The 25,033-nt window shown below is 42.6% G+C and overlaps 1 protein-coding gene and 1 long non-coding RNA gene across 5 annotated transcripts in view; one reads left to right on the forward strand and one right to left on the reverse strand.

The window, feature by feature from the left end:
• The window catches only part of FOXN3 (forkhead box N3), a 209,491-nt gene that overhangs the window by 80,866 nt on the left and 103,592 nt on the right, over positions 1-25,033 (forward strand). For all 4 annotated transcript variants that reach the window (XM_053944509.1, XM_053944510.1, XM_053944511.1 and 1 more), the window contains exon 4: positions 22,043-22,179. In XM_053944509.1, the coding sequence (XP_053800484.1) occupies positions 22,043-22,179 (137 nt within the window). The remainder of the gene's footprint in view (positions 1-22,042; positions 22,180-25,033) is intronic.
• On the reverse strand, positions 7,106-23,418 carry LOC128789049 (uncharacterized). Its single transcript, XR_008431292.1, has 4 exons — positions 22,504-23,418; positions 22,357-22,418; positions 13,226-13,481; positions 7,106-9,334 (listed from the first exon to the last, which is right to left on the reverse strand). It is a non-coding gene; the product is annotated as an uncharacterized LOC128789049 (long non-coding RNA).

Below are 25,033 nucleotides of genomic sequence, written 5' to 3' on the forward strand. Positions count from 1 at the left end.
CTGTTTAATCTGGCATGAAGCTGTGCCTGCAGCTTCCAGCCAGCTCAGAGCTGACCTGGTGACAGCAGAAGATGGCGAAGCGAAGGGGTGAAGGATGCTCTCACCTTTGAGAGCACAGGCTGCATGTAAACCACTGGGGCTGCTTGTATGTTCAGTCAGATACATGCTTGGTGCTGGATTGGATCCCTAAGACATGGGTGAAATGGTCGAACAAAAACTGCACCAGGATGTGTGCAAGTGTGTGTTTTTTCAAGATTTGTTTCTGTTGCCCAAGGTTCTTAATTTTGGCAGTAGAGATGGCTCTGTGTGGACGGACCTGTGCTGTGCATCCTCTGAAATGCTATTATGGAAGAGGAGAGGATGTCTATAAAATCAATTGTCAGGCTTTTCCCATGCTGCTGTCATTACATCCTCATCACCTCCTGTGTTTCTTTCCAATTGTCAGAGAGATAATGAAGTGCCCTTGTCACTGCCAGCAAAGGAAGCACAGATCTTGGAGCTTCACTCTGCTTTGAGCACAGTAGACCTGATGATGGGCTGAAGGATGTGGGCACACAGGAGCACTTTTACATGTCCATTAGTGAATATGGCAAGGCATGCCCCCAAGCAGCACGCCCACGATGGTGACTGTACTAATTCCAGCTGTAGCTGAGCATCAGAGATGAACTGGGCTTGTTGGTGTGGCTGAGTGTATGCACTTATGTCTTGTACTTCAGTTCTTCAGCAAAACATCAAAGTATCCATTTTAATTACTAAATATGTGTCCCTTAGACCTCCCCTTTCCTTTTCTAAAAGGGAAGTGTTTTACATTGCCTGAAAGTGCCCAGCAAATTGTGCTGTGTGGCTGGGTTTTTCCTGGGTGAAGACCTTGAGAAAAAAACATTTGAAAGTCTTGGAGAGAAAGTCTTGTCTCTCAAATGAACAGCTGAAGCAGTTGAAAATAATTGAGGAGTTGAGGATACTCTTCAGGCAGCCTGAAGTAGCCTTTGAGTTGCTGGAGAAGCTACCTATCTTTGTTCTGGATTCAGGCAGTTCCAGTGTCCCCACTTAATTCAGTCCTGCAGCATGACCATATTTCTGCCAGAGTCATTCACACGACTGGCACAGTGGGGTCTGGGCAGCAGTCTGCAAGTTGCTTATACCTGCACCTTCTGTGTTATTTTCAGCTAATTGTTGTATCTTAAATCTAATTAATAAATCTAATTAATACAAATGAATGGTATAGAATAACATAAGCCAAAATCCTTATGAAGAAGGGACTGTGTGTGACTGTTTTTAATTTAGCTGGTTGTCATTTGTATGTTGAGCACTGGTGGGTTAGCATATAAAAGTTAGTTGACTTCTGTCATTGCAAGACTGGGCAGACTTGCTGGATGAGGTCATGGTGCAAGCACTGCATGTAGCTATAACAAAGCAGTGTGTCATGAAGCTCAAAAAGTCCAAGTGCAAGGTGCTCCATCTGGGTCAGGGCAGTCCCAGTTATGAGCACAGACTGGGAGATGAGGTCATTGAGAGCAGCCCTGCGGAGAAAGACTTGGAGGTTCTCATGGCTGAAGAGCTGGACATGCACCAGCAATGAGCTCTAGCAGGCCAGAAAGCCAACTCTCTGCTGGGCTGCATCCAAAGCAGCATGGGCAGCAGGGCAAGGGAGGGGATTCTGCCCCTCTGCTCTGCTTTTGTGGAACCTACCTGCAGTGCTGCATCAGCTCTGGGGTCCCCAACATAAGAAGGACATGGACCTGTTGAGGAGGGCCAAAGATGATCAGAGGGCAGAAGCATGTCTCATGAAGACAGGCTCAGAGAACTGTGGTTGTTCAGCCTGGAGAAGAGAAGGCTACAGGAATATCTCATTGCAGCCTTCCATTACTTAAAGGGGACTTAAAAAAAGAGGGAGAGGGATTTTTTATACAAGCAGATATGACAGGACAAGGGGAAACAGTTTTAAATGAAGAGAAGAGATTTAGATGAGATGTTTGGAAGAAATTCTTTACTGTGAAGATGTTGAGGTACTGGCACAGGTTGCCCAGAGAAGCTGTGGGTACCACATCCCTGGAAGCGGTCAAGGCCAGGCTGGATGCAGCGTGAAGCAACCTGGTCTGGTGGATGGCATCACTGCATATGCTGGCTGAGTTGGAACTAGATGATCTGTGAAGTCTCTTCCAAACCTAACTCTTCTATGATTCTATTCAGTTACTCTTGTGAACACAGATTTGTTTAAGAAAAAGCCCCATGTGGCTTCCTCTGGTTAAGTTTTGCTTAGCAATCATTTAGGGAAAGGCGTGGCCCATGCTTATATGTATTTTTAAGCTAATAAAGCTTTTTATCTCTTAAGTAATTTACTTTTGTCTTTTGATACGTAGTTTGGTATTTTTAATCAGTACAAGTCTGGTAAAGGTCTTCTGGAAGATACTGAGGAAAGTCCATTTTTATGAGGTATGTAAGACTCTTGCTTGTTTCGTGATACTTTTAGTTTGTCAGTATTTAAGTAGTTTAGAAACTACTAATGTAGTTTAAGTAGTTTAGAAACTACAAAATGAGATTTTGATTTCTTTAGTAGCAACAACTGGCTTGTTATGATTCAGTAGTTAAATTTTGGTCTCAAGGAAAAAGCTATTTAGCTTCCTAACATCTGTCATTCAACCTAACTCCTTAAAGTCTCTTCCCCAACCATTCCTCACCTGCTCCAGTATCTCAGAGCTGGCTTAAAGCAAGGTACCCTCCCAGCTCGAGAGATGAGAAATTATTATGAGTGGGCTGGGGAAGAGAGGAATTGCCAAAATTGATTGTCTGACAGTGCTTCAGTGACAAGCAGCAGAGAAACATGGGTGATTGGTTCAGGTGCAATTATGAGTCTCTGTCCTTGACACTTGAGCTCTGATGTCCTTAAAGTGGATCCCAAATATGTGCTTGGATGATTATTTCAGTCTTGTAGCTTAGTTTTTTGGACTTAATTCCTGTGTGTCTTTTCTTTGGCTTGGAAGAAGTCAGGCACAGAAGTAATACCATATGCTTTCTCTAGTGGTGGGGGAAAAGACATATTCTGCAGGACCAGGTATGTTGCTGTTGGAGAGTGGCCCTGTGGATGGTTTCAGCAGTCTGGCTGCCCTGGGACTAGCTGGCCTCATAGATGGGGGCAAGAAAGACCTTCCTCAGGAGTGCTGCTTTTAGTGAGAGCTTCCTGACATGTTTTCACGTGGGGCAAGGTCAGCGTCCAGGACTGAAGCTCAAAGCAATTCTTAACCTTTAATTACACAAGAGAGCATAGAATACTTGGGCTCTGCCATGCCATTGTATCCATGATTCCTCTTAGCCTGCAGCCTTTGGATCTCGGTGATCAGGTGGCTGGAGCTGCTGAGTTCTTTGGTAGCTGGGATAGAGCACCCACACATGCTCGTCATCACTGCTGTGTCTGGCCATTTATTGCAATGGCAATAAAACAGTGGTTGTCCTTTCTGGAGAGTAAGCACATTTATAAGAGTCTTGATCCTGGCAAAGTTTATCTACATGTTGGCAACAAAACTGGCTTTTAAAGACTCCTAAATTTCTTGTAGCTGTAAGTGGTGTCAAACTCATCAGTGATAGAGGTCATGTAAGATAAGCAACAGGGGAGGGAAAGAAATGGAGTGACCTTCCTGCTTTGGCATACAGCTTTTTTTTTGTCCTGAATTTTTTTGGGTCATTGTTAGCCGTTCTTAGCCTGAAACATTACTTGGTTGTTTTGTTTTTGTTTTTTTTTTTTTTCTGTTCTCCTACCAGTTTGGACTTCTGAGTTCAGAAAAGCTGCTTTTGATTTACTCTTTTGAGTATCAACGACAGAATTGGGACTGAGAGCTGTGGAAAGTAGCTGTTGTGGCCATAAATTATGCCTCTGGATCCTGCTTTGTTATCCATAATAATAATTTTGGAGACAGTATGTTTTAATGAATTTTGTTAAATTAATTTATTTCTGTTCAGTTGTTCACATTCCATTTGGGCCATTATGGAAAAAATGGGAAGTAGTGTAGGAATTTTTAGGAGGACTCATTCTAACGACCTTAATTGTGAGTGGGTTTTTCCTTGTTGCAGTAGAAGAGAAGCCAAATTGCTGCCCTTAGCCAGTGACTTAAGATACCAAAACACTATCTACGGCATGCTGAATTGCTATATTTCATTGCAGCAGTGAAGAGTAGCAATTTACCACTAGCTGAGAGCTCTCAGGATTTTGAAGCACTAGTGTAACTTGCTGAAAGACGACTGTTGGTAAGCAGAGGAATGAACAGGCTTCTGTACAGGGAGGTCTCAATGGCATGGAGAATTGTCTGTGGCAGTACGTGGAGCAGAAACTTACTGATGGAATTTTGCATAAGAGAATCCAGTTGAATGGTGAATTCACACTCATTCAGGCTTTGAGCAGAAAATTAGCCTGTGTTCCAGAGCTATGTTTTTAAGATCCCACAGCTGCCTACTTGTGGGAAGGTACTCACTGAGATGAAGCAACTATTATGAATATATTTGTGAGTTTACAGTTGAAAAAAAAGTGTCTACAGTGCAACTTGCAGGGGCTGTGGGGGTTAATGCAAGACTCTAGGGTTAGTTGTTGGCATACCTTATCTCAAGCTTTCATTTACATATTTTTATCTCTTTTCCTCACCCTTTAGTGTGGAGAGTGGGAACACACGTCTCGAAGGTTCTGCATGCTTCAGTAAAAATAGGGCAGTCATTCATGAAATGTTTTGGTTTTGCATTAGCGGAAGGGATGTTAAACATCACTGTTAGGGTTTAGTGGTTCAGAATGTAATAAATGTAGCACTTTTGCAATTAGTTCTCTTTAAATAGTTGAGAAGAAATAAATAGACCTTGCAAGGACCAGATCTTCATCTTTAGGACTAAAGTCCTTGCCATGCAGGAAAAGCTGTATTTGAAGGATTCTCCTGAGTACTACTGCTTTGCAGTGCCTGGTTGCAGCCTTCTCAAGCCCCAGAAAAACACTGAATCACTGCACTTCCAGAGATCATCACTGCTCCTGGGAGCACTTTGAAGGCTTTTGGAGAGAATTTTTGACAGGTTTAAGAACTGCCTGCTGCTGGTGTGTATGGAGCTACAATTATACTTAGGCTTTGGGAGAATACTGTGGGTCAAAAGATAATCAGTTCTGTAGGAAATCCATTCAGACATAATACTTATAAATAAATTAACTGGAAATAATGATACAATTTTTATGTAATTCCACCCTTCCTGAAGTACTTGAGGACTAAGGGGCTGCACATTAATAGAATCATAGAATCCTGGAACATCCTGAGTTAGAAGGGATCATTGAGTCCTGCTCATGGCCCTGCACAGGGTACCCCAAGAATCACACTGTGTGCCTGAGAGCATTGTCCACACACTTCCTGAACTCTTCAGGCTGGTGCTCTGACCACTTCCATGGGGAGTCTGTTCCAGTGCCCAGCCATCCTCTGGGTGAAAAACCTTTTTCTGATATAATGGTGTAAGTAGTTTGCTGGCTTTCCTGCATAGCCGAAGTAAGAAGGAATGCATGGTGTGCGTGGAAATTGCATGTTTTCTGTCTTCAGTTAGAAGAGATGGGAAGTTGGAGAGTCAGAATGTGGCTGAGATGGCTGAGAATTAGACAAATGCTGGCATTTTTACTGTTGCATGGTTTGCTTGGAAGGAGTAGGATGAACTTGTCCAGAATGTTTTTTCCTGTTTTGGCAATTAATGTAATTGCTCATTACACTAATTTATTTGTGTGTTCTCTCTCTTAGCCTTCTTCTATGCAGATTAAGGTTTTCCCCTTCAATGCTCAGGGTTAAATATACAGACCTTGCTTTTGTAAAAGAGTGTAGGTTTGGTTTACAGTTTTATATTGATATATAATACTTTCTAGATTTGTGGCTGCGTGGCAGAGAAAGAGGAAAGGCACTATCACAGAGACAGATTGCACGGAAGATTTAGTCCGGTGCTAGCTCCCAGCTCTTGAGGCAAATGCAATTTTATTGTTCATGACGTACCTCCCTCTCCCTTTTCTGCTTAATTTTTTTTTTTATCTATCTGTATATGCGTGTATAAATATTTTTTATACATAAAAAACATTACAGAGTCACACTGTTTTTTATATCATCTGAACAATTTTAAGGTAAAATGGGAGCAAAAATTGGGTTGTCAGATAGAGCTTTCTGTCTGTTTGTGTCTCTGTGCCAGGAAAATAAGATGCTGTCATAGTGGCACATCTTAAATAACAGAATATTCTGTGTTGGAAGGGGTGCACAAGTACCTTCAAGCCCAGCTCTTAAGTGGATGGCCCAGACAGGGATCAAACCTGCAATGCTAGCATTATTAGTAGTACCATGTTCTGACCATCCCTGCAACCTTTCTTTGGGAAAGACGTGTTGCCACAATTGCTTACCAGTTAGTTTAATCAGATGATTCTAAATTAAGAGTTTTAACTAACCTGAATGATCTCTCTTGTTTTTTCCAAAACAAATCAGCATTTAAAATTTAGTAAAACACCTCCACTTCGTCTAATTTTTTGTTGTTTCATGTTTTGCTAAAACACCTGTAATATTTCACTGCCTCTTGGGCAGTGCTGCATTTCTTTGGAGGAATAAAGTTCCTTGTTCTTGGCTTAGCAGGTGTTCTTTGATGTGTCATTTGCTGTTAGGTTTTAGGCCTGACTAATTTTGGATTTGGGAAAGCAGAAATGTAATTATGACCCTTTCCATTAAGAGGCAAGGTTTTCAGTCATTCTTGTTTGAAAAAAAAATAGTTTTCATTTAGAAAGCTTTGATTTTAATTTGTAGCAATGAAATTGTAGGAAAGGTTTTGCTTTTTCATCCTTTTCTTCGGTGACTAGGTAAATGTCTTCCTCCCGCCAGCTAAAATACTTGCATTATTTTAGTTTCAAAGTAAATATGCTTATGATCTAACCACTTTTTCTTATTACCTTCTGCTCTTTCACCAGCACTCAAGTTGCACTCACCCTCCAGTAGTATTTAGTGTGCCAAAAATGTATTTGGCTGGGTTGGGCTGATGGGACAAGAGTCTGTGCCTTAATTATGGTATAGTTATCCACTTGTGTGCCACATCATCTTATATTTATTCCCCTTGCTATTTATAAAACAGGGTTTGCAAATTTGTTGGATTGGCACTTTGAATCTTTAATTTTGACATGCATTTAAAAGGGGAAGAATTTGCTTCTTCAGTGAACTTTTTTTTTTTGTGTGTTTTGACTATATATTGATTCCTCTTGAATCAGGTGAAAAATTGAAACCATTTTAGAGTGGTTTAAACAGCTTTTCAGTCCATGCCATGTGTAGCTTCAGACTTCTTGCACTGTGTACCAAGACATGCTTTTGTTTGGAAAAGGAGGGAATTCTGCAATTGCTCAAATAAACTTTGTGTTGCATGGCTTTTAAGTTAAACCAAGTAATGTTATCATCTAAAGGTGTGTTTGTAATAATATGAATAGATATAAGAGTGGTGTGGGAGGCTATTTATACAGAGATTTGTATCTTAAAAGTTATGAAATTGGCTTAAAAATCACGTTGTCATTTAAAAACAATGAAGGGAGGAGCTGTGTGCTTTATTTTAGAGCCTATAAGAACTTTAATAAGCTCTTTTCTAGAAGCAAATACAGCTGGAAATGTTTTTTCATTTGCGCCCCTTCCCCCTCCATGACTTTGCACCATCTCATGACTTTCTAATGGAAACATCTAGAATACCAACATGCTAAAAATGCGATGAATCAGCAACATTAAAGCCAGATTCTGGAGGCTGCAATAAAGCTATAATCTGTCAAGTTTCCTTCAAACTCTTCTGTTAGTGGTGTGTTTAGTATTGCCTGAGAGAGTCTTTTGCAAGAAAATCACAGTAATTACAGAAGTCCTTCACCATGCATGCAGATGTCAGCATTTATGGTCATTGGGTGCAACTATGAAGAGAGAAGGACTCTTTGGAGCAGACAGCCCTTTTTATGGGCCAGTGCTTTGGAGCTGGTATAACAGGCTTCCTCTTGCGGGGTCAAGCCGTGGTGAGTTTTTACAGCACCAGCGTCCTCAAAGGCTGGTTACTGGTTTTCAGCAGGGTTTGGTACATGATGCAGCTCTGAAAGGTAAGATGACTGCTTTTTAAGTGTTTCAGTATTGGTAGGGTGAATGGAATCAATATAAGGCATCCATTCCTTTTTGTTCAACCTTTGAGTATGGCCTTCAGCAGTTTGGACTTAATTTTCTAGCTATGCATTTTTCTCTGTAGGGGTATTTGTATCTTATTTTTCGTTGCTTTTCACCTTCAGCTATTCAATTCCAATTGCTGTTTTTGTGGTTTCCCCCCTGACACACACACCTTAGTTCTCTTTTTTTTCATACCTGCATCGTCTCTAAATGTAACTGGTCTTAAGCATCTGTCTGAGGAATGCGGGGACCAGTGCTTTCAGACATCTTTGCACTATACTGAAAGTACATTTGCATTTTGAAAAAGAAAAGAGTTGCAGCCCTTCTCTGAAGGATTTTCGTTTTTAAACCGTATGCTATTTTTGGTGTGTCAGATATGAAGGCTTCCTGTGTGAAACTGATCAAGAAAAAGATCACAGGAGACCTGGAGCAGTGACTCAGGTCACAGCAGGCCTGGTTGCATGACACCTGTGTCATCAAAATAGTCTTGCTTTGGCATCCCTAAATGAGATTTTCTTTTCCCTTAGATGGTAGATCTGTTCAAAGGCTTATTTGATCATGAATAATTGGGAGGAAAACAGCTTTTTAAAAACCTTCTGAGAATATCGTAAGTCTTCTCTTCCTTGTTACTTCTGAGCTCCTCACATGATCATCTGATGTTGGGCAAATTGTTGATTTTCATCACTGGAGTCTGCTCAGAAATTGTTTCTCCCTGTTTCCTTCCACTCCAGGCATGTTAAGTCAGATAAATTCATACACTGATGTTTAATCACTGATCACTCTTGTGCAATATTGATCAGCAGCCTTTTTGTATGCAATGATCAGAATGAGTAAAAGCTTCCTAGTAAACACCGAGGAGTCAGAGGTTGAAGATGGTGACTTAGCCCCATGTAGAAGTTGCATAGCTTTTTTTCCAGAAGTTTCTAGACTCTCTCCAATTTCTTTTCCCCTCCCCTACTCCAAACTCTGTTTCTTTCCTTGTTCTGTTCAAGCCAAGCATCAGTCCTTCTTTCTGTAGGTGGTGTGTCTTTCAGCAAGTGCCCCAGTCTTCTTCTTAGAGTTGCTGGTGCTGCTGAGGTTGTCCAGTGTCTCATTTTTCTGAGGAGCCTGTCATTTCTTCTTTCAGTACACTACAAACACACACAGGCTTCCTGTTTTGTGGGGGCGTCCTGTGAACGTCGTACCTGAAAATGAAAAATGACGGCTTGTGAGATAATTCAGTTAAAAAGAAGCCAGGGAAAACCCAAATAGGCTGGGCTGTGGTGTGTAGGTTGAAAGCTGTTTTTTACCACCTTCTTCCTCCCACTCTTTCCTTACTGAGTAAAAGGCCCAGTCTGTGCCTGAACTTGCTATTCTGAATAACCTCTTAACTGCACACAGTGACTGATGCTCACATCCTGTTTGCTACCAGCTTAGAACGCCCTGAAGAGGAACATTTCTATTTCTGCTGGGACTGTTTCAGTGAGTTTGTACGCTGGCTCTCTGCTGCTGCCTCTGTCATTGGCCTTTCGATTCTCTTCTGTGAATTTGAGGAAGCTCACTTTTTCTTTACTGTTTCTATGAAATAGCAAAATTATTGTGGGATTTGGAGTGGCATCTGGAAAAATGAGGTAGACTTTTAAACAGAGGAATAATTTATATTGAGTCAGGATTTGGTTAAGTATTTAGACTTTGATGAATGCTCTACTAATGTAGAGCTAGCCTGCCCAGGAAATAACATGAATAAACCTGTGAATTCTATTCTTGCCAAGATGTAGGTTTTGATTAGGGACTTGCTAGCTTCCTTGGAAAAATTATAGATTTTAATACTCCTTTTTTGCACACCAATGAGTTCAGATATTATTTCTCTAATGTAATCACTTTGCTGTGTTTAATAATAAACTATCTACACAAGTTCAAAGCTGTTTTACTGATGGAGGTGCTCAGGGAAGCTGATTATCCACTCTAAAATACACTTGATTCAGTGGCTCATGCTGCAGAAGTTTTCCATGACAAGCTTTGTTGTGTCTGCTACTTTGAGTATTTTACCAGTTGCAACCTCTGTGTAGCCATGCTTGCAAAAATGCAGTCACCTAAAAAACCCAAGACAAAAAAATCCTATAGTTGTCAAGTCTATTGGCTGTGTGGAGATAAATATTAAAGGGAGTCTTCTTACAGTTTTAATGAAGCTTACTGTGAATTAAACTTTGAAGACTAAGCAAGTTCATCTTCTTGCTCTTTTTACAAGCCTTTGCCTCTGCAGTAGACTTAAAGTGGGAGAAAATATGTCTGAATGGCTCCAACAACAGAAAATTCCTGCTTTGTTCTTTTTAGCTTACTTTGCCTTGAGGATGATTTGGATGAGACCTGACAATGTAGCTTTCTTTCTCACCTGTTTCTCTCTCCCTGACTTTGTGGTAGGCTGCTCATCTCCTGGGGCTGGGTGCAGGTTCCCCAGCTGTGGCACAGTGGGGGCTGGTGCCCTGCTGTGAGGGTGAGGGGACTGTGCTTGCTGCCAGGATGGAAATGCTATGTTTAACCCACATGCCACAGGGATGTCTCCTGTTTCTGCTTGTGGTGATGCCATGGCCCTGGCTATCTCCAGCCATCCATGGGCTGGAGCTGGTGTGGGAAGAAGCTTTGCGCACTCTCGCACTGCTGCCAGAGGGGACCAAAGGTACAGCCAGGACTGGGAGAGGGTGCTCGTAGTGACCTGTGACATGGCAGGCAGTGAAGACAGGTAGGTGGCTTAGCAGCCCGCTCCCTGTCTCTGCTTGCATATGTAATTTCCTTGCCATCTTGAGATTGGAGCCTCCCTATGCTGGAAGGCTCCAGTGTAATTGAGGTGTGTTTTTGACTCTCCCCGGAAGACTTTTATGGCCAGCTCTCTAGAAGATGCAGGAAAAGGTTATTGCCATAGGTGGTAGTGCTCTGACTCTGCAGATGGTCCCAATAAGGGCTTGCTGCTCTCTGGCCATGTGTAGGTTTCAATGGTGTGCCTCTCAGGTGAGATTTCTTGCTCAATTTGTGTTACAGTAAAAATGAGATGCTAAATCCCACTAGGTGAGGAAAGCCCTTTCCCACAGGCACTGCAGTTCTAGTCCCACCAGGGTGCCCAGTGTCTAAGAGGGAGTGTGTGTACTGTAGCTGCTGGGTTTTGACCTCCCCACAGGAGGCTACTTTGCTCTTGGAGTCAAACTGGTCCTTCCCTGGTTTGTCTTCATCGCAGAGCCATTGATCTTACTGTTTAATTTAGGAGGTATTTCTCCAGAGGCTTGTGGTGGTACCTGGTGTTTGGGTGGAAGGAGGATTTGTGTAGGCTGCTTGCAAAAATGACAAGTCATGGTGAAGTCCCAGATTTTTTTGAGTCCATGAGGTTTTGGGTTATAGCATTTGGGCTGTTGAGGCTTCTGAAGCCAGGCCCTGCCCTGACTAATTTATTCTGATTTGGACTGTGTGAACGAGATGAAAACTTCACTGCACTCATGAGTTGCTTCATTTTGGAGGATGTTTGCAGTATGGGGAGGTGTTTTGTTTTGCTTTCTGGGGTTTCATTCAGCCATGAGAAAGAGGAGGAGGAAAGAGGAAGATAGTAAAAAATAGATATCTTTGAATCTAGCGTAGAAATGTGACACGAGCAGACTAGAATGTGTATGTAAGTAGCCAAAGTAATGTGTGTGTTGTTGATGGATGTGGGTAGCTCTGAGGTCTCTGTTGCAGGAGGATGGTTATTCTTCAGCGTGTGCCTGCTGGAGGTGACAGGGATCTGTTGAGGCAGCTGAGTGAGGCTTGGGATGGAGCACAGCTTTGTTTCTGTAAGTAACCCAGGAACACTTGGAAACCCCACATCCAGGGAACCTCTCAAATGATTTATCAAAGTGCCTGGTTTTTCTCCTCCATACATTGTGCAAACCAATATTAAAAACTAAGCAAGGAAAAATCGTACATTAAATAAACAGTTATGAGCAAAATGGTGCAAATCCATTAGCTTTTGTCAGGTCTTTCTTACTTCTATTTTTATTTGTCACGGATAATGGATTTAGTACAACCTACTCCCTCTCACCCATTTCTGCTAGTTGTTAACCCCTTCCCCTGGAAATTCACTCACTGGCTTATTTTGTCATTAATACAGCAGTAGGCAAAAAGTGACCTATAGACCTTTAGCACAGATATAAGTGTTGAATAATTTTTTAATATCTCTTCTTTGAAGGGTTGTGTTTTTAAATTGTCCCTAGGTTTTCATATATGATGTAACTATGCATTTGTAAGAAAAGGCAATTTATGTCTTTTCCAATTGTAGATAATATGAAGGGCATGGATAACCAGTGGGTATTTAAGTGAGTGCGCCTCTGATACGAAATTAGCACACCCCACTAAATGGAGTATTGGTCTGGAGTCTGGGGAGTTTTTTTTCCTTTCTGCCTTCTTTCCTTTTTTATAGGTGAACTTGAGAACTTCTTTTTTTATTCTTTTGTTTCTGCATCTTCTCAATTTTCTTTTCAATAGTGTAGGGATAATTGCACTTTCCATGTATACACAGAAATTCTATAGGCTGAAACACCATTATTAATGCTACTTGATGCCCAGTTTCCCTCAAGTATGCCTGTGATTGCCAGTCATGATGACAGGCTTCTCTTCTGGGCTCTCCTGCTTTCCCAGCCCAGTCTCCCTGCATCTGTTTGATCTTGCACTTCATTCCTCCCTTGCAGTGTCTCAGCCCGTCTTCTTCAGCATCTGGACTTTGCCTAGCCTGGGGAGACTTTGGGCAGCGTCTGGTAGGGTTGCTAGGTACTGACATGGAACAACATCAACTTTATGTAGGAGGCTGGCATTGTTTAAGGGCGGTTAATGACACTGCTTTCTTCAGCTGCTTGCAGGGTTACCAGGTGGCAGCCTAATAGCTTTATAGGGTGGTTTGCATATAAACTCAACAAGGAGATACCTAACAAGCTAAATATGACTCTTAGAGCTGTGTAACGTAGTGCAACACCTCCTGAACCTGTTGGAGGAATCATTTTATGATGAGAGCAGTGGGAAGCTGATGTGGTGTAGGAGGTCCACTGCTGGCTGTTAGCAGTCATTTTGTGCAAGCTTACCTGTACTAATGGACACATGCTGGTGTGCTGGAGGAGCAGTGGATCAGTTGTGCCCATGGGCAGTGGGTCACCGTGACTGAAATAATGGTAGAGAATCATTCCGGACCTGGTGTTGAAGTGCCCTTGCAGGATCAGGAACCTGGACTCTGGAGACACGCTTTGGGTTGGCAGTCTTGGCTGCAGCTCAGACTTGCTGGGTGTCTAGGTCATGCACTAGAAGACATTCCTAACTTCTCTGTACACATGAGGGGGAGTGCTGAGGAAAAAAATTGCTTAAAATCCCATGAATGCCTTCATTTGTGTAAAACCCAAAAGCAATCAGTCCCGCACCCACTGTTTCTTTGCTCTACCTGTGGCAGATAGACAAGGCCATAGGCTCGGTGCCTGTGACGCTACTAATGGGGCTCTCTGCAGGTTTGGGGAGGAGTGGGCAGCCTCAGAAGGCACTGCTGCAGAGGGCAGGGCCTTTTACTCTGATAACACATACAAGCCCAGAGGTACAGAAAAAACTTCTGATGGGTCTTGTGCTGGTGAGACTTGAACTCCTTTAATATTGGAAGACCACTGGACAGTGTGCATTTTGGTAGCACTTTCTTGTGTTGCAGGATGTTGTGCTACATCTTGCCTCTGAAACAGGTTGAGTTTTTTTGACTGTGGAATACCACAGCCTTCCCATTTCTCAGCTGTTACTTCTCCATGCTGATTTGGCCTCTTTATTTCTGTATCATTGTTTATTTGTGTGCTTGGCTTCCTTTTTGTTTTATTTAATTTTGAGACAAAGTAGCCCTTTTCCTCTCTAACCATACTTCCATTCTAAGGGAAGTAATACACCCACTCAGCCTCTCCAGTCAGAAAGACAGTGTCCATTTTGTGACTGGAAGTACAGCAGAGACATGGAGGTGGTTCATGTGGCTGCATCACTTGGAGAAGAACCAGGCCACTTTCATATCAGGGGAATGAAAGGTTGATGGCTGGGTTGGTGTCTGGGGTAGCTCACTGAGCAAGTGAGCTAAAATACCAAGACTTGGGTGTGGAAAAAAAAAAAAGACTTGGACTTGCATGATTTGAAGTAATGGATGTTTTTACTTGGAGCAAAATAAGATTTAAAAAGCCCCAACCTTTTGTTTTCTTGAGAAATGCTGATGATTTTTTGATGCAGCTGGCTTACTTGTGTTGAACACTGTACTCCAGAAAGCTTCTGCATCAAAACTTTAATTTCATGCATTAGATGAGCATATGTTTATGGTCATGTAATTGTGTTTTAGCTAGTCTCTTCTTGTCACGCTTCTTCACCTTTGTGCTAGAGCTGAGCTGTGACTGCTGCTTTACTGAGGAAAGGCTGAAAACATGCAGAAGTGTTTGTGAGGGTTTTGTTATGCTGCATGCAGATACTACTTCAGATTTACTTCAGCTTGGTGTCAAGCTCTCGCCTAACATTGCCAAACTTTCCTTGGAAGAGCAGGGAAAATTTCTACTTCTTGTAAGTTTGTAGGTCAGGGGATTTTTATGAAAATGAAAAGCTTAGTAAGCAGTTGTCACTGTCATTAAAATGCAGTCAAGGTCTAGAGTGCATTTCTTTAAAGCTGGACATAGAGAATTTCACTGGTCTGTGCTAGAACTGTTAAAAGAGAATGAAGAAAATCTGCCCTTAAACTGCATGAATAGTTATTTGTAATTTTTGTGTAAGATTGCAGTGAATCTGAGGAATGCGTTTTGTAATAATAGGAATCGCTGGCAGTGGCTTTGTTTTTCTTTCTTTCAGAATTCTTTAGCTGTTATACTTCTTAATTTAAAACAAAACAAAAAAAAAAAAAAAACCCAACAAAACCCAAACAAACAAACAAAAAAACCCCCAAAAAACAAACCAAACAAAAACCCAAACAAAACAAAAAAAATCCCAGAAAAAACATAGCTGACCTCAGATGATTCAATGCTTTGTTTGTGTGTTTCTGTAAATAAATTAAATTGTTTATAAAAAGGAGTAATAGGCAACCCCCAGACTCATATGCAAGGTATAGGCAAGCTGTTATAGATTATAAAGTTTTAGTATTGTCTGTGACCACCCATAAAAAACTACTTAAAATGGGAGAATCTGAGTATATCAGAGCAAGCAACATTATTACTTTCTTGACAACTTGAAATACCAGTGAGTAAAGATAAGCAATAAAGTTTTAAGCAGACCAGCAGACCAACTCTGGCATCTAATCTTAAATCTTCCTGAGTGCTTGCAAGGCAAATAGTTTAAAATTTGTTATGCAATATATTTTCCAAGTTTTGATGCTAGTATGCAAATTCTGCCTCATCTAAATGAAGGAACTAGTTTCTGAGTTGGTTCTGTTTTAGGAGTGATATCCTTAATTTGAAGGAGCGTATTAACATGAGGATGGGTAGTTTTACTAAAAATGTAAAGCGTGTTCTTGTCACCACTGTCTGCAAGTGAACGGCATAGAGCTGGCCTTTGATAGTGTTCTGGTTGCACAGGTTCTCTCTCCTTGGATGTTGAAAAACATCTCTGCCCTTGCTGTCATAGAGCTGATTCAACACAGCATCAGTGGTCACAACAGGCTTGCATTTTCTAGTCTTGGTGAATTCTGCAGTCATGAACCACTTCTTTCCCATAGTGGCAGCACAACGTTTGCAAACCTTCAAGGGTAGAGGTATATTTAGTGAAATATGTGTAATCGGTGTTGTATTGTGGGATGGCTTTGAAGCCACTTGGCAGGTTTCTTTGCGCAGTACAAGAAAGTTATTTAAGCAAGTAATTTTCTCCTGAGGTGGATATTGGAGTGATTATTGTGTTCCTCTTGGTGCACTTCAGAGCGGAAGACAGGGTGTCATAAGGTGCAACTCAGAAAGTATTTTACTTGCCTTCTTTCTGCTTCTCAATTTCCTCATGAAAATACCTGACTTTTCTTGTTAAATATATTTTTTCATAGGATGAGAAAAGGGGAATTTGTGTTTAGGAGTAATTCCTGATGATAGTTTGCTGTTCCCGGGAACCAACCAGAAACTTGTTTTAGTCATGGTTTCCAGAATTGCTCTGTCTTCTGTATGACTGCAGTGTCAGGTGGAGAGTGAAGTACCCTGCTCTTTCTGTGGATAGACTCTTCCATCATGCCTTGTTCTCTTGGGTGCTTTTGCAAGTCCTTGCTGCTTGACAGCCTTGGGTGTGCTCTCACCACCCCCAGAGGCTTCCTGCACAGGTGTGAGCAGTCAACAGTGACAACAGTGTCAGCAAGATGGCTGATGGCTTTGTGCTGCTACATTAGATGTGGTGCAGTCACAGAGAAATGTGCTTCTGGTCTAAAACAATTATCTTTTTCAGATTCTGGTCCTGGATGTAGTTACTCAAACAGTTGTTTTAAATTCTGTGGTGACATGCATAGTTCTATCATACAATTCTTTTTGCTCCTGTAGAAACCCTTTTGTGGTCATATTGAACAGTTGGATCTGTAGAAGCTGTTGGGCATTCCCATGGATAAGCATAGTGGCAAATCTGTGTGAAAGGTTTGCTTCTAGCCTGCTGTTGCAGCATAACCAGACACAGTGAGCTCAGGATAAATATTTCCTTAAAGTAAGAACCTTTAATACCCAGTAATCTCTCCACTATTACTTGCAAAGAGATCACCTGTTGTAACAACAGTAGGTTTCATCCACCAGAGAAAACCTTTTGATGGTGAATTACTGACAACAAAAGGTTTCTAATCGCTGAAGAAGATGTTAGTGAAATTCACAGGTCCTCTGTTAACGACTGCAGCAACCTCCACTGAGTTAGACAGGGACAGATGTCACAGTGATGTGATTTCAGTATTTGATAGCTTGGGGCTGCAGATGTTAGTTGGTAATGCCCTTTTTTGAGTAATAGGAAATTTCTGCTTTTTCTCTTTGCTTTTATGGTTAGTGAAGCCAATGTGACATACTTTTCAGGTAGTGTACATCTTCACCTCTTCAGTCTGTGTAGTTGCCTGATTAATATTGCTGATCATTTTCGTTCAAGAAGGCCTAGCCATGGCCACTCATCCCTTCCTGATCTGATAGTGGAGAAGTAAAGTACAGATCGACTCAGTGGGCAGCTGTTGTTTAGGAGTAGCAAGGTCCTTAACTCAGAGCTGTGTTAAAATTCTCAGCCTGCCGACATGGCTTAGATGCATGAGTGGAGCTGTGGAGTCACTCCTGGGTGTCTTGTTTTGGTTTCTCTCCTCCCAGCCGCCAGGTACCTGTGTTGGTGCTCAGCCTCTCGGTGTGTCTGATTTCCCACGCACAGCCTGGCCTTTCCCTCAGGGCTGTTTGCCAGCCTTGATGCCCAGCTCATCCCAGCCCCTGCACCCCTGCTCTGTGTCATAATGGTTTTGCCATTTGTCTTAAAAGCTGCTTTCTGTCCAGCCAGAGTCCTGGTTTTCCTTTTTCAGTGTGCTGTTTCACGAGGTGCATCAGGATGCCACCAGGGCTCCTGCTACAGAAGGGAACAGCTCCCATTCCTTCCCTGTGTCCCCACATCCCTCCTCTGCTTTGCCACAGCTCTCTGAATGCTTGTCACACCCTTCATGTGAGCCAGCTTAATGAATGTAAATTACATCAAACTGTGTGAGAAAACCAGTTTTCTTTGAGGAAAATAACTGAAATGGGCTTATGGAAGAAGGCACAGGCACATGCAAGGCATCACAGAGGAAAAAAAAATCTCCCTTTTGGCAGATTTCCTTTAGGGTTCTGTTCCCTTGGGGACCATCTTGGTGGTGATGCTGCTGCAAGAGATTTGGGTACCTGGAGGTGCTCCTCCAGTTGAAAAGTGAACATGTTACGAGAGCTTCCAAAGGGAAAAATTGGAAAGGCCAACGTCTCCCTGAGCCTGTGTGTTGTGGTTTCTGTATCTGTTCTCTTCCCAAAGCTTTGTTTTGGCCAGACTTGTTTTTATGGCAATGAAAACTCTGTGAAAAAGGTGGTGTTCCTAACACTTTTCAAGTCTGTGCTAAAATAACCAGGGAACAAAATTCTTCAAATAAACGCTATCTGGAATTTTTATATAGATGTAGCCCCTGAAGTACCAAAATGTGACCATGCAAACCCAATACAATGGGTTGTGTGTACTTTTTCCCAGCCACTGGCCTCAGAAGGAGCTCAACATACAATTCTTTTAGTTGAGCTTTGGGCAGACAGTAGCTGATATGTGAGGCCAGGCAGTTAGTTACGAGGTATATGCAGGCAAAATCTTTATAATGAGAAGTTTTACTAGTGGATAATGCTATTAATTCCCAACTATAACAACTGAAAGAGCTCACAAGCAGAATTTTAATTATTTTAAATCTTCAGTCTTTTTTCAATTCTACTAAAAAATGACCAAACATAATACTAATACGTTGTGTAAAGTAATATTTAAAAACTTCCATATGTAGTCCATTGGAAGAAAAAATCAAGTGAACATTGAATGTATCATGTACCTTTTCATGGCAATTCACTGATTTTAGTGGCTGGGAGGGAATCAGATATTTGAGATATGAGAGAGCAAATTTTTTAATAAATTGGGAGTTAGTACACAATATTGTGCACAATCTACATATATATTAAGTGAGGTAAAAAGGAGTAGCAATTTCTCCATATAAAAGATAATCAGGATTTTATTTTTTTTTAATAAAGTATTCAGTCAACCTTTCATGGGGTAACTCTGTATGTTTCTCTCCGTCCACATTAGGACCTCTGAAGTAGTTTACCCTCAACTATAGTTTACTCTTGGACCACATGAAGAGGACTTGTAATAACATTCCCCAATTTTTAATCACCTTAACCAGGACTCAGTGCAGAAGATGTACCTTTGTTTGGCAGGAAGGAGGTGGTGTGTGAGGAGGTCTGAAAGCACTCCAAGTGCTGAGGAGATCAGGGGGCTGTTATCCACTCTTCAGTCACTTGTTGCCTGGGAGACAAATGTAATCCAGAGATTTCTTTTTTTGACCCTTCCTTGCTGGTTTTTGATTGCAGTCACTATTGACTTTTGGCTTGAAGGAGGTAGTGAAGCAGCACGCCAAGTGTCATAAGATGGAAATTAATCACTAACCGATGGGTCTGAGCTTCAGTGATTCCCTTTCCCGTGATTGCTCTGTATATGGGAAGACTAATGACACATCTGAACAGACAGTTAACAAACCTCTTCACACCTCCCAACAGTCAAGAAGGTTTCTTAACCAGATGTCACTTCAGTTTTCCTTTTTATTCATGTTCTGTTACGTGATTGTGGAAAAACAAAAATAACTATCTTAAAAGAGAACATTGCAAAGTTGGCAAGCTTTGCCTTAAATTACATTTGTTTTTGCTGGTAAATTATAAGTCAGTTCAGTTGCAGTGAAAATATAGCAAATCTGCCTTCCCAGTGTTTTTTTTTTTTTAACAAGGAGTGTACTTCTCAATATTTTTTATGAGAGTTCCTGTTTTTCAGTGAGATTATTTTTGGCTTTTGCAAGAATATGGGCAAGCCACACAAATTTATCTTAACAGTAATTAAAGGTTTTGAAGTCACTCTTCAGTAGTGTCTTCATATTGTAAGGCCCTCAGCTTAAACTTAACTGATAGGTTTTGAGGAGTTATCTCTTCCAGGTAATGAAAAGGCTGTCTTGGAAGTAAATGAAAAAACAGAGAAGTTTGAAAACAATATGTTGTGTTCCAGTAAGTACAAATAAGGTAGATGGTATTTAAGTGTAGCTTTTTTTATAAGCTTATCCCATGCCGTAAGAAGTAAGGAATCCAGCAAAGGTTTTCTTCTAAAAATTTTTCCAAGTTTTGCTCATTGCTTGCTTAAAAGGAAATTTTATGTTCTTAGTCTGGGTCTTGGATAGAGCATGGAAGTGGAATTTGGGATGCTTGGATTCTATTTTTGACTCTGTCCTTTGCCTAAAAATCACTTACTGGGCTTGTCATGTGTCTGGCTCGTTGTCCCATATTTTAAGAAGGCTAAGCGTAACAACCTCCTTACTGCGGACTGGTGAGAGAAGTGTGGTGCACAGCTTCCACAGCTGACAGCAGCACTGGCTCTCTCAGTAGTGCTTTACTGAGATGAGAGCCAAAGATGCTTGCTTGCTGTCTCTCTAGCCCCTTTAGTCTTGGGCTTTTTTTGCCATATTAAGGCCTTGCTTTATTTCAAGAACTGGAAGATGTCTCCCCTTAGACTCTTCTGTTGCCTCCTGGTAGGGCACCTTTGGGCAGTAAAAGGATGGATGGGCTTGAACCCTGGAAGCCATCGTGAAGAGTCTTGACCCCATGCTCCTGTTCCACCAGAGCAGCATGCAGCCCTGCTTCTTTATGAAAGAAGACTGTCACAGCTCCTGTGGGTTGTGCTGCCTGCTCTCCTTTTCTTTCAAGCCAAGTCTCACATGGTGCTGGAAACTTTCTACGTGCACACACAGCCATCCAGGGACATTGGGGAAGACTTTACTTTTTCATTTCTTTTTCATTTATTTTTGGGGAGGAGAATTTAGTGCAGATTTGCTCTCTGTAAGTATGTTGCATGTTGCAGTGTGTATCCTAAAGCTGTCCATGGGGCAGAGGAGCATTTAGGAGGTGGTAGGGCAAAGATACCAGTCTTCAAATGGAAACAGGTGTCTAGTTTTGGTCTTCTATATGGTTTAAGAAAATAATGTCCTTCTTCTGACGTGATTCTGTGTATGTGTGTGTGTGTGCTTCTTCTTTAACACATTAACTGAGAGCTTTGTTTCACTGATAGAAGTTGAAGCAGAGAAAAGGGATGGACCTGGGTTGAAAAGTAGCTAGAGGCAGTAACACAGCTTCCCCCACCTGTTCCAGAAAGTATCAACATTTACCAAAAAATTTTAGCATAATGCCTTCTTGAAAGCCTGCCAGTTGTGTTCAGACAACAGTTAGGATTGGTGTTTGTTTTTATGTATGATCAAGCAGAGCAAGACTGCTCCTGAACTGTCATTCCATATGCTTTCATAGTGAAGCTGAGGCAAAGTTTTCATATTTGTTTGAGAACTCACACAAAACAATCCAAAATATCCTCAGCCTGACCTCTGATGGGATTGAGACAAGAAATGAAATTGCACTGCTTGTAACTGCAAAATAAACACTGAATTTTAGTGTAATCTTTGTCTTACAGATTAACTGCTTGTGTTGTTTCTTGTATGAAAGGGTAATTACAATAACTGTTGTTCTAGCTGATCACAATTTCTCAACACCCTTAAATGGTTATACTCTGATTATACATTGGGCTTTTTTTTTTGTTTGTTTGTTTGTTTTGGTTAGTTGGTTTGTTTTGGGGGTTTTTGGGTTTTTTTTTCCCTTCTGGGGAGAAGAGATGATTAATTTCCTCTTGTAGTATAATGGCATTGATGTCATGTGGGTTGGAGGATTAAGTACTTATATTTTTAAAACAGTTGCTAGGGTGTTTAACCCTCTCCTTTTTAGCCCTCTTTCTGTTTGTATAACAGCAAAAGGAAAAGAAAACCACTTCCAAAACCAAGATACTTCTCTTCAAAGTTTCTGTTTAACAGTTAACTGTAGCTTCTTATTTTTCTAATATGAGGTGATTGGAAAATTGCCAGATATTATTAAATCATATTAACTAGTAACAAGAGAGGGGGGGGGACAGAGCAACCAAGCATTCATTCTTTTTTTCCCTCAGAATTGTGATTTAAATCATACAGTCATAATACATTATTAATGGAGCAATAATCTCTGGCAAGCAAGTTATATTTGCTTCTGTCAGACAAAAAACCCAAACCCACTGCTTTTCCTGACAAAAACTGCTAAATAAATACGGCTGTGCCATTAGATCAAATATTTGATTTTTTTTTTTTTATTCTTTTCTCTTTGCAGAGTATTGGAAAGGGGTCCTTGTGGTGTATAGACCCAGAATATAGACAAAATCTTATTCAGGCTTTGAAAAAGACACCCTATCACCCATATTCGCATGTGTTCAATACACCTCCCACATCTCCTCAGGCATATCAAAGGTAAGAACTAGATGCATTTTACAACTGTAAATGTTTTCCTGCGGTGTTTGGTATGGTTCTTGGGTAAGACACTAAATGTAATCAAGCAACGCAATTTGGAATGTGCTAGTGTGGAAAGCCCTAGCGGAAGTGCCAGTGGTGACGTGGCCTTGTTCGGGTGTCCAGGACACTTTTTACCTGCTCATGCTCCTGCTGGCATCATGCAGGCTTCCTGCAACAGCCGTTTTGCAGAGGAGCGCCTGAAATAAAAATGCAGATAAGCAAATGGAGAGCTCTGAAGTGCCCACTTACCCCATTTGGTGAAGGCACAATTCCCTCGCTCACTCAGAGGAAATGGGCCCATTCTTTTCCTGGGAGAGCTGAGGGCCGATGTTGCCTGTGCAGCCACAGGATGTCCACCAGGTTGAGTTGGTGCCCAGGTGGCTTGACCAGCCCTTGGTGGTGGATGGATGCCTGTGGTGGCCCTTAGGATTAGCCTGGATTTTCTCCTTTGCTTCAGTGAAACAGACATGGGGTGGAGTTTTTCTGTTCGTTTTGTGTTTTTTGATCTGGCATTCATTTACGACCAGTGTTAGCAGAGAGGCATAATCTATGGCTGCCATCCACGAAGCAGTAAAGCAGGGCGCTGAGGTTTAGCAGAGCTGCTTTCTCCTCGATGCTCGTAAGGGCCGGGAATGCGGTTCATGGCCCGTGCTGGCCCACCCCCCCTCATGGCGAAGGTGTGATGAGCCAGCTGCAGCAGGGCCCGCAGCAGCACCGGCACTGAGCGGTGACGCTGACGGCTCTCGTGGCAGCTGAGGCGGTTCTTACTATTTTTCCTCGTTAGCCGGGGAGGGCAGCGTGATGGTCGCCGTGGCGACGGGGCGTCTCCCCGGCAACGCGCGGGCCGGGCCGGCGCTGCCGCGTCACGGGGCCGCGGGGCTCGGCCGCGCCGTTGCCGCGGTAACGGCGATCCCGGCACGGCGCTGGGAATGGGCACCCTGGGCCCGCTCTTGTGTCGGGGGATCGCCCCGGTGGCCGGGGATGCCCCTGGCCCCCTGGATTTTTCTCTGGAAACCAGGGCGTGACCAGGGCTGCAGGGTCCCGAGGCGGTGCAGCTCGGCTGTCCCGGTGTTCCGTGGGATGCTGGGGATATACTGTCCCTAGTACCACCTATGGAAGTACCCCCTACTGCTGTGCTCTGCAGAAGGACAGATAAATAATTTAGATAATGGATTAAAACTGTAATTTGTGCATTTGAACAAAGTATGTTTCCTGGCCTTTATTGTTACTGCTGCCTTTTTAAGAGTGTTTTAATTATGCTCATACAGATTTATTGATAAATTCTCATACTGAGTAGACATGTAATGGACATCTGACATAGAAATGGAGAGATTTTGATCCTTACTAACCCCCAGAAACAAAAAAAATTCAACATACACATGCAGTTGAAAGCCAGAGCATCTCCCATTTTTTTATGGCTGAAGTGACTGTTGACTCAATGGGCTGGGTTTGCCAGAACCGCTGTGTAATTTGGTGGCAGATGTTGGCAGCAACGACATGGGCAGCTCTTTGAGGCTAGGTTGAAAGAAGCAATGCAGCAGCACTGCTGTGGGCAGTCCTTGCAGGGATGAATCCTTAGAGACACTCTGTCTGGGTATCAGGGAGCGCACAGGGGCATAGCTACCCTGTGTCCTACACAGCCGTGTGCCGCTGCTCCCTGTCCTCATCCTGCACAGCCGTGTGCCCGCTGCTCCCCCATCTTCATCCTGCACAGCCGTGTGCCCACTGCTCCCCCATCTTCATCCTGCACAGCCGTGTGCCCACTGCTCCCCCATCCTCATCCTGCATAGCCGTGTGCCCACTGCTCCCCATCCTCATCCTGAACAGCTGTGTGCCTGCTGCTCCCCTGTCCTCATCCTGCACTGATGTGTGCCCGCTGCTCCCCTGTCCTCATCCTGCACTGATGTGTGCCCGCTGCTCCCCCATCCTCATCCTGCACAACCGTGTGCCCACTGCTACTCCGTGCTCATCCTGCACAGCCGTGTGCCCGCTGCTCCCCCGTCCTCATCCTGCACTGCTGTGTGCCCGCTGCTCCCCCATCCTCATCCTGCTCAGCCGTGTGCCTGCTGCTGCTCTGTGCTTGCTGTGTGTGGCAAAGGATGCCTGCAGAGTCACAGACCTTGGACAGAGGTTGTGCTGCCCTCTTCCAATGGGGTGTGTGTCCAGAACCTCATAGCCTGTTTTCATCAGTGGGAGAAGAGAGGAGTACTGGCAGGTGCCAGACAGTATGGGATTTAAGAAGTGGGTTTCAATCACTACCTCCTTTCACCACTGCCCAGTGTAGCTGAGCAAGGGAGAAGGAGGGGTTTAGCAAAAACACTGACAGGCGAGTCCCAAAACTAAAAGGGAAGGTTTTTCTCCTTGGAGCCCATGAGATGTCTGAGCTGCTGCTACACTTCTTGTGCTACCAAGTACTTTGGAGTCTTCCTTGCAATGACTGCATCATAAAACAAAGAGCTTGTGTGGTTGAAGGAGCAAAGACCTTGCAAATACAGCGAAGGCCAGGTTTTATATGAAGAAATTGTGGTCTCACTGTTACTCTTAGTTGGCTATCTTTCAGCATTTCCTCTGTTAAATAAAACTTAATATCCCCATAGTATTCTTAAATATTTATTCATTCTGCTGCTAATGACTGGTGAAACGTCAACATGAAGCTGGTCTAGGCTATCAGTGACTTTTGAATTAATTCTGGATTGGCAGTTACATGGTAATTTTCTGAATATATTTCCAATATATTCTCAACGAGTTGAACATTCCCTGTGCATTTGGAAAAAAACAGTAATCCCATGTGTAAGTGATTGCTTTCTCATGT

Source organism: Vidua chalybeata, chromosome 6, assembly GCF_026979565.1.
Source record: "Vidua chalybeata isolate OUT-0048 chromosome 6, bVidCha1 merged haplotype, whole genome shotgun sequence".
Classification (NCBI taxonomy): Eukaryota; Metazoa; Chordata; class Aves; order Passeriformes; family Viduidae; genus Vidua; species Vidua chalybeata.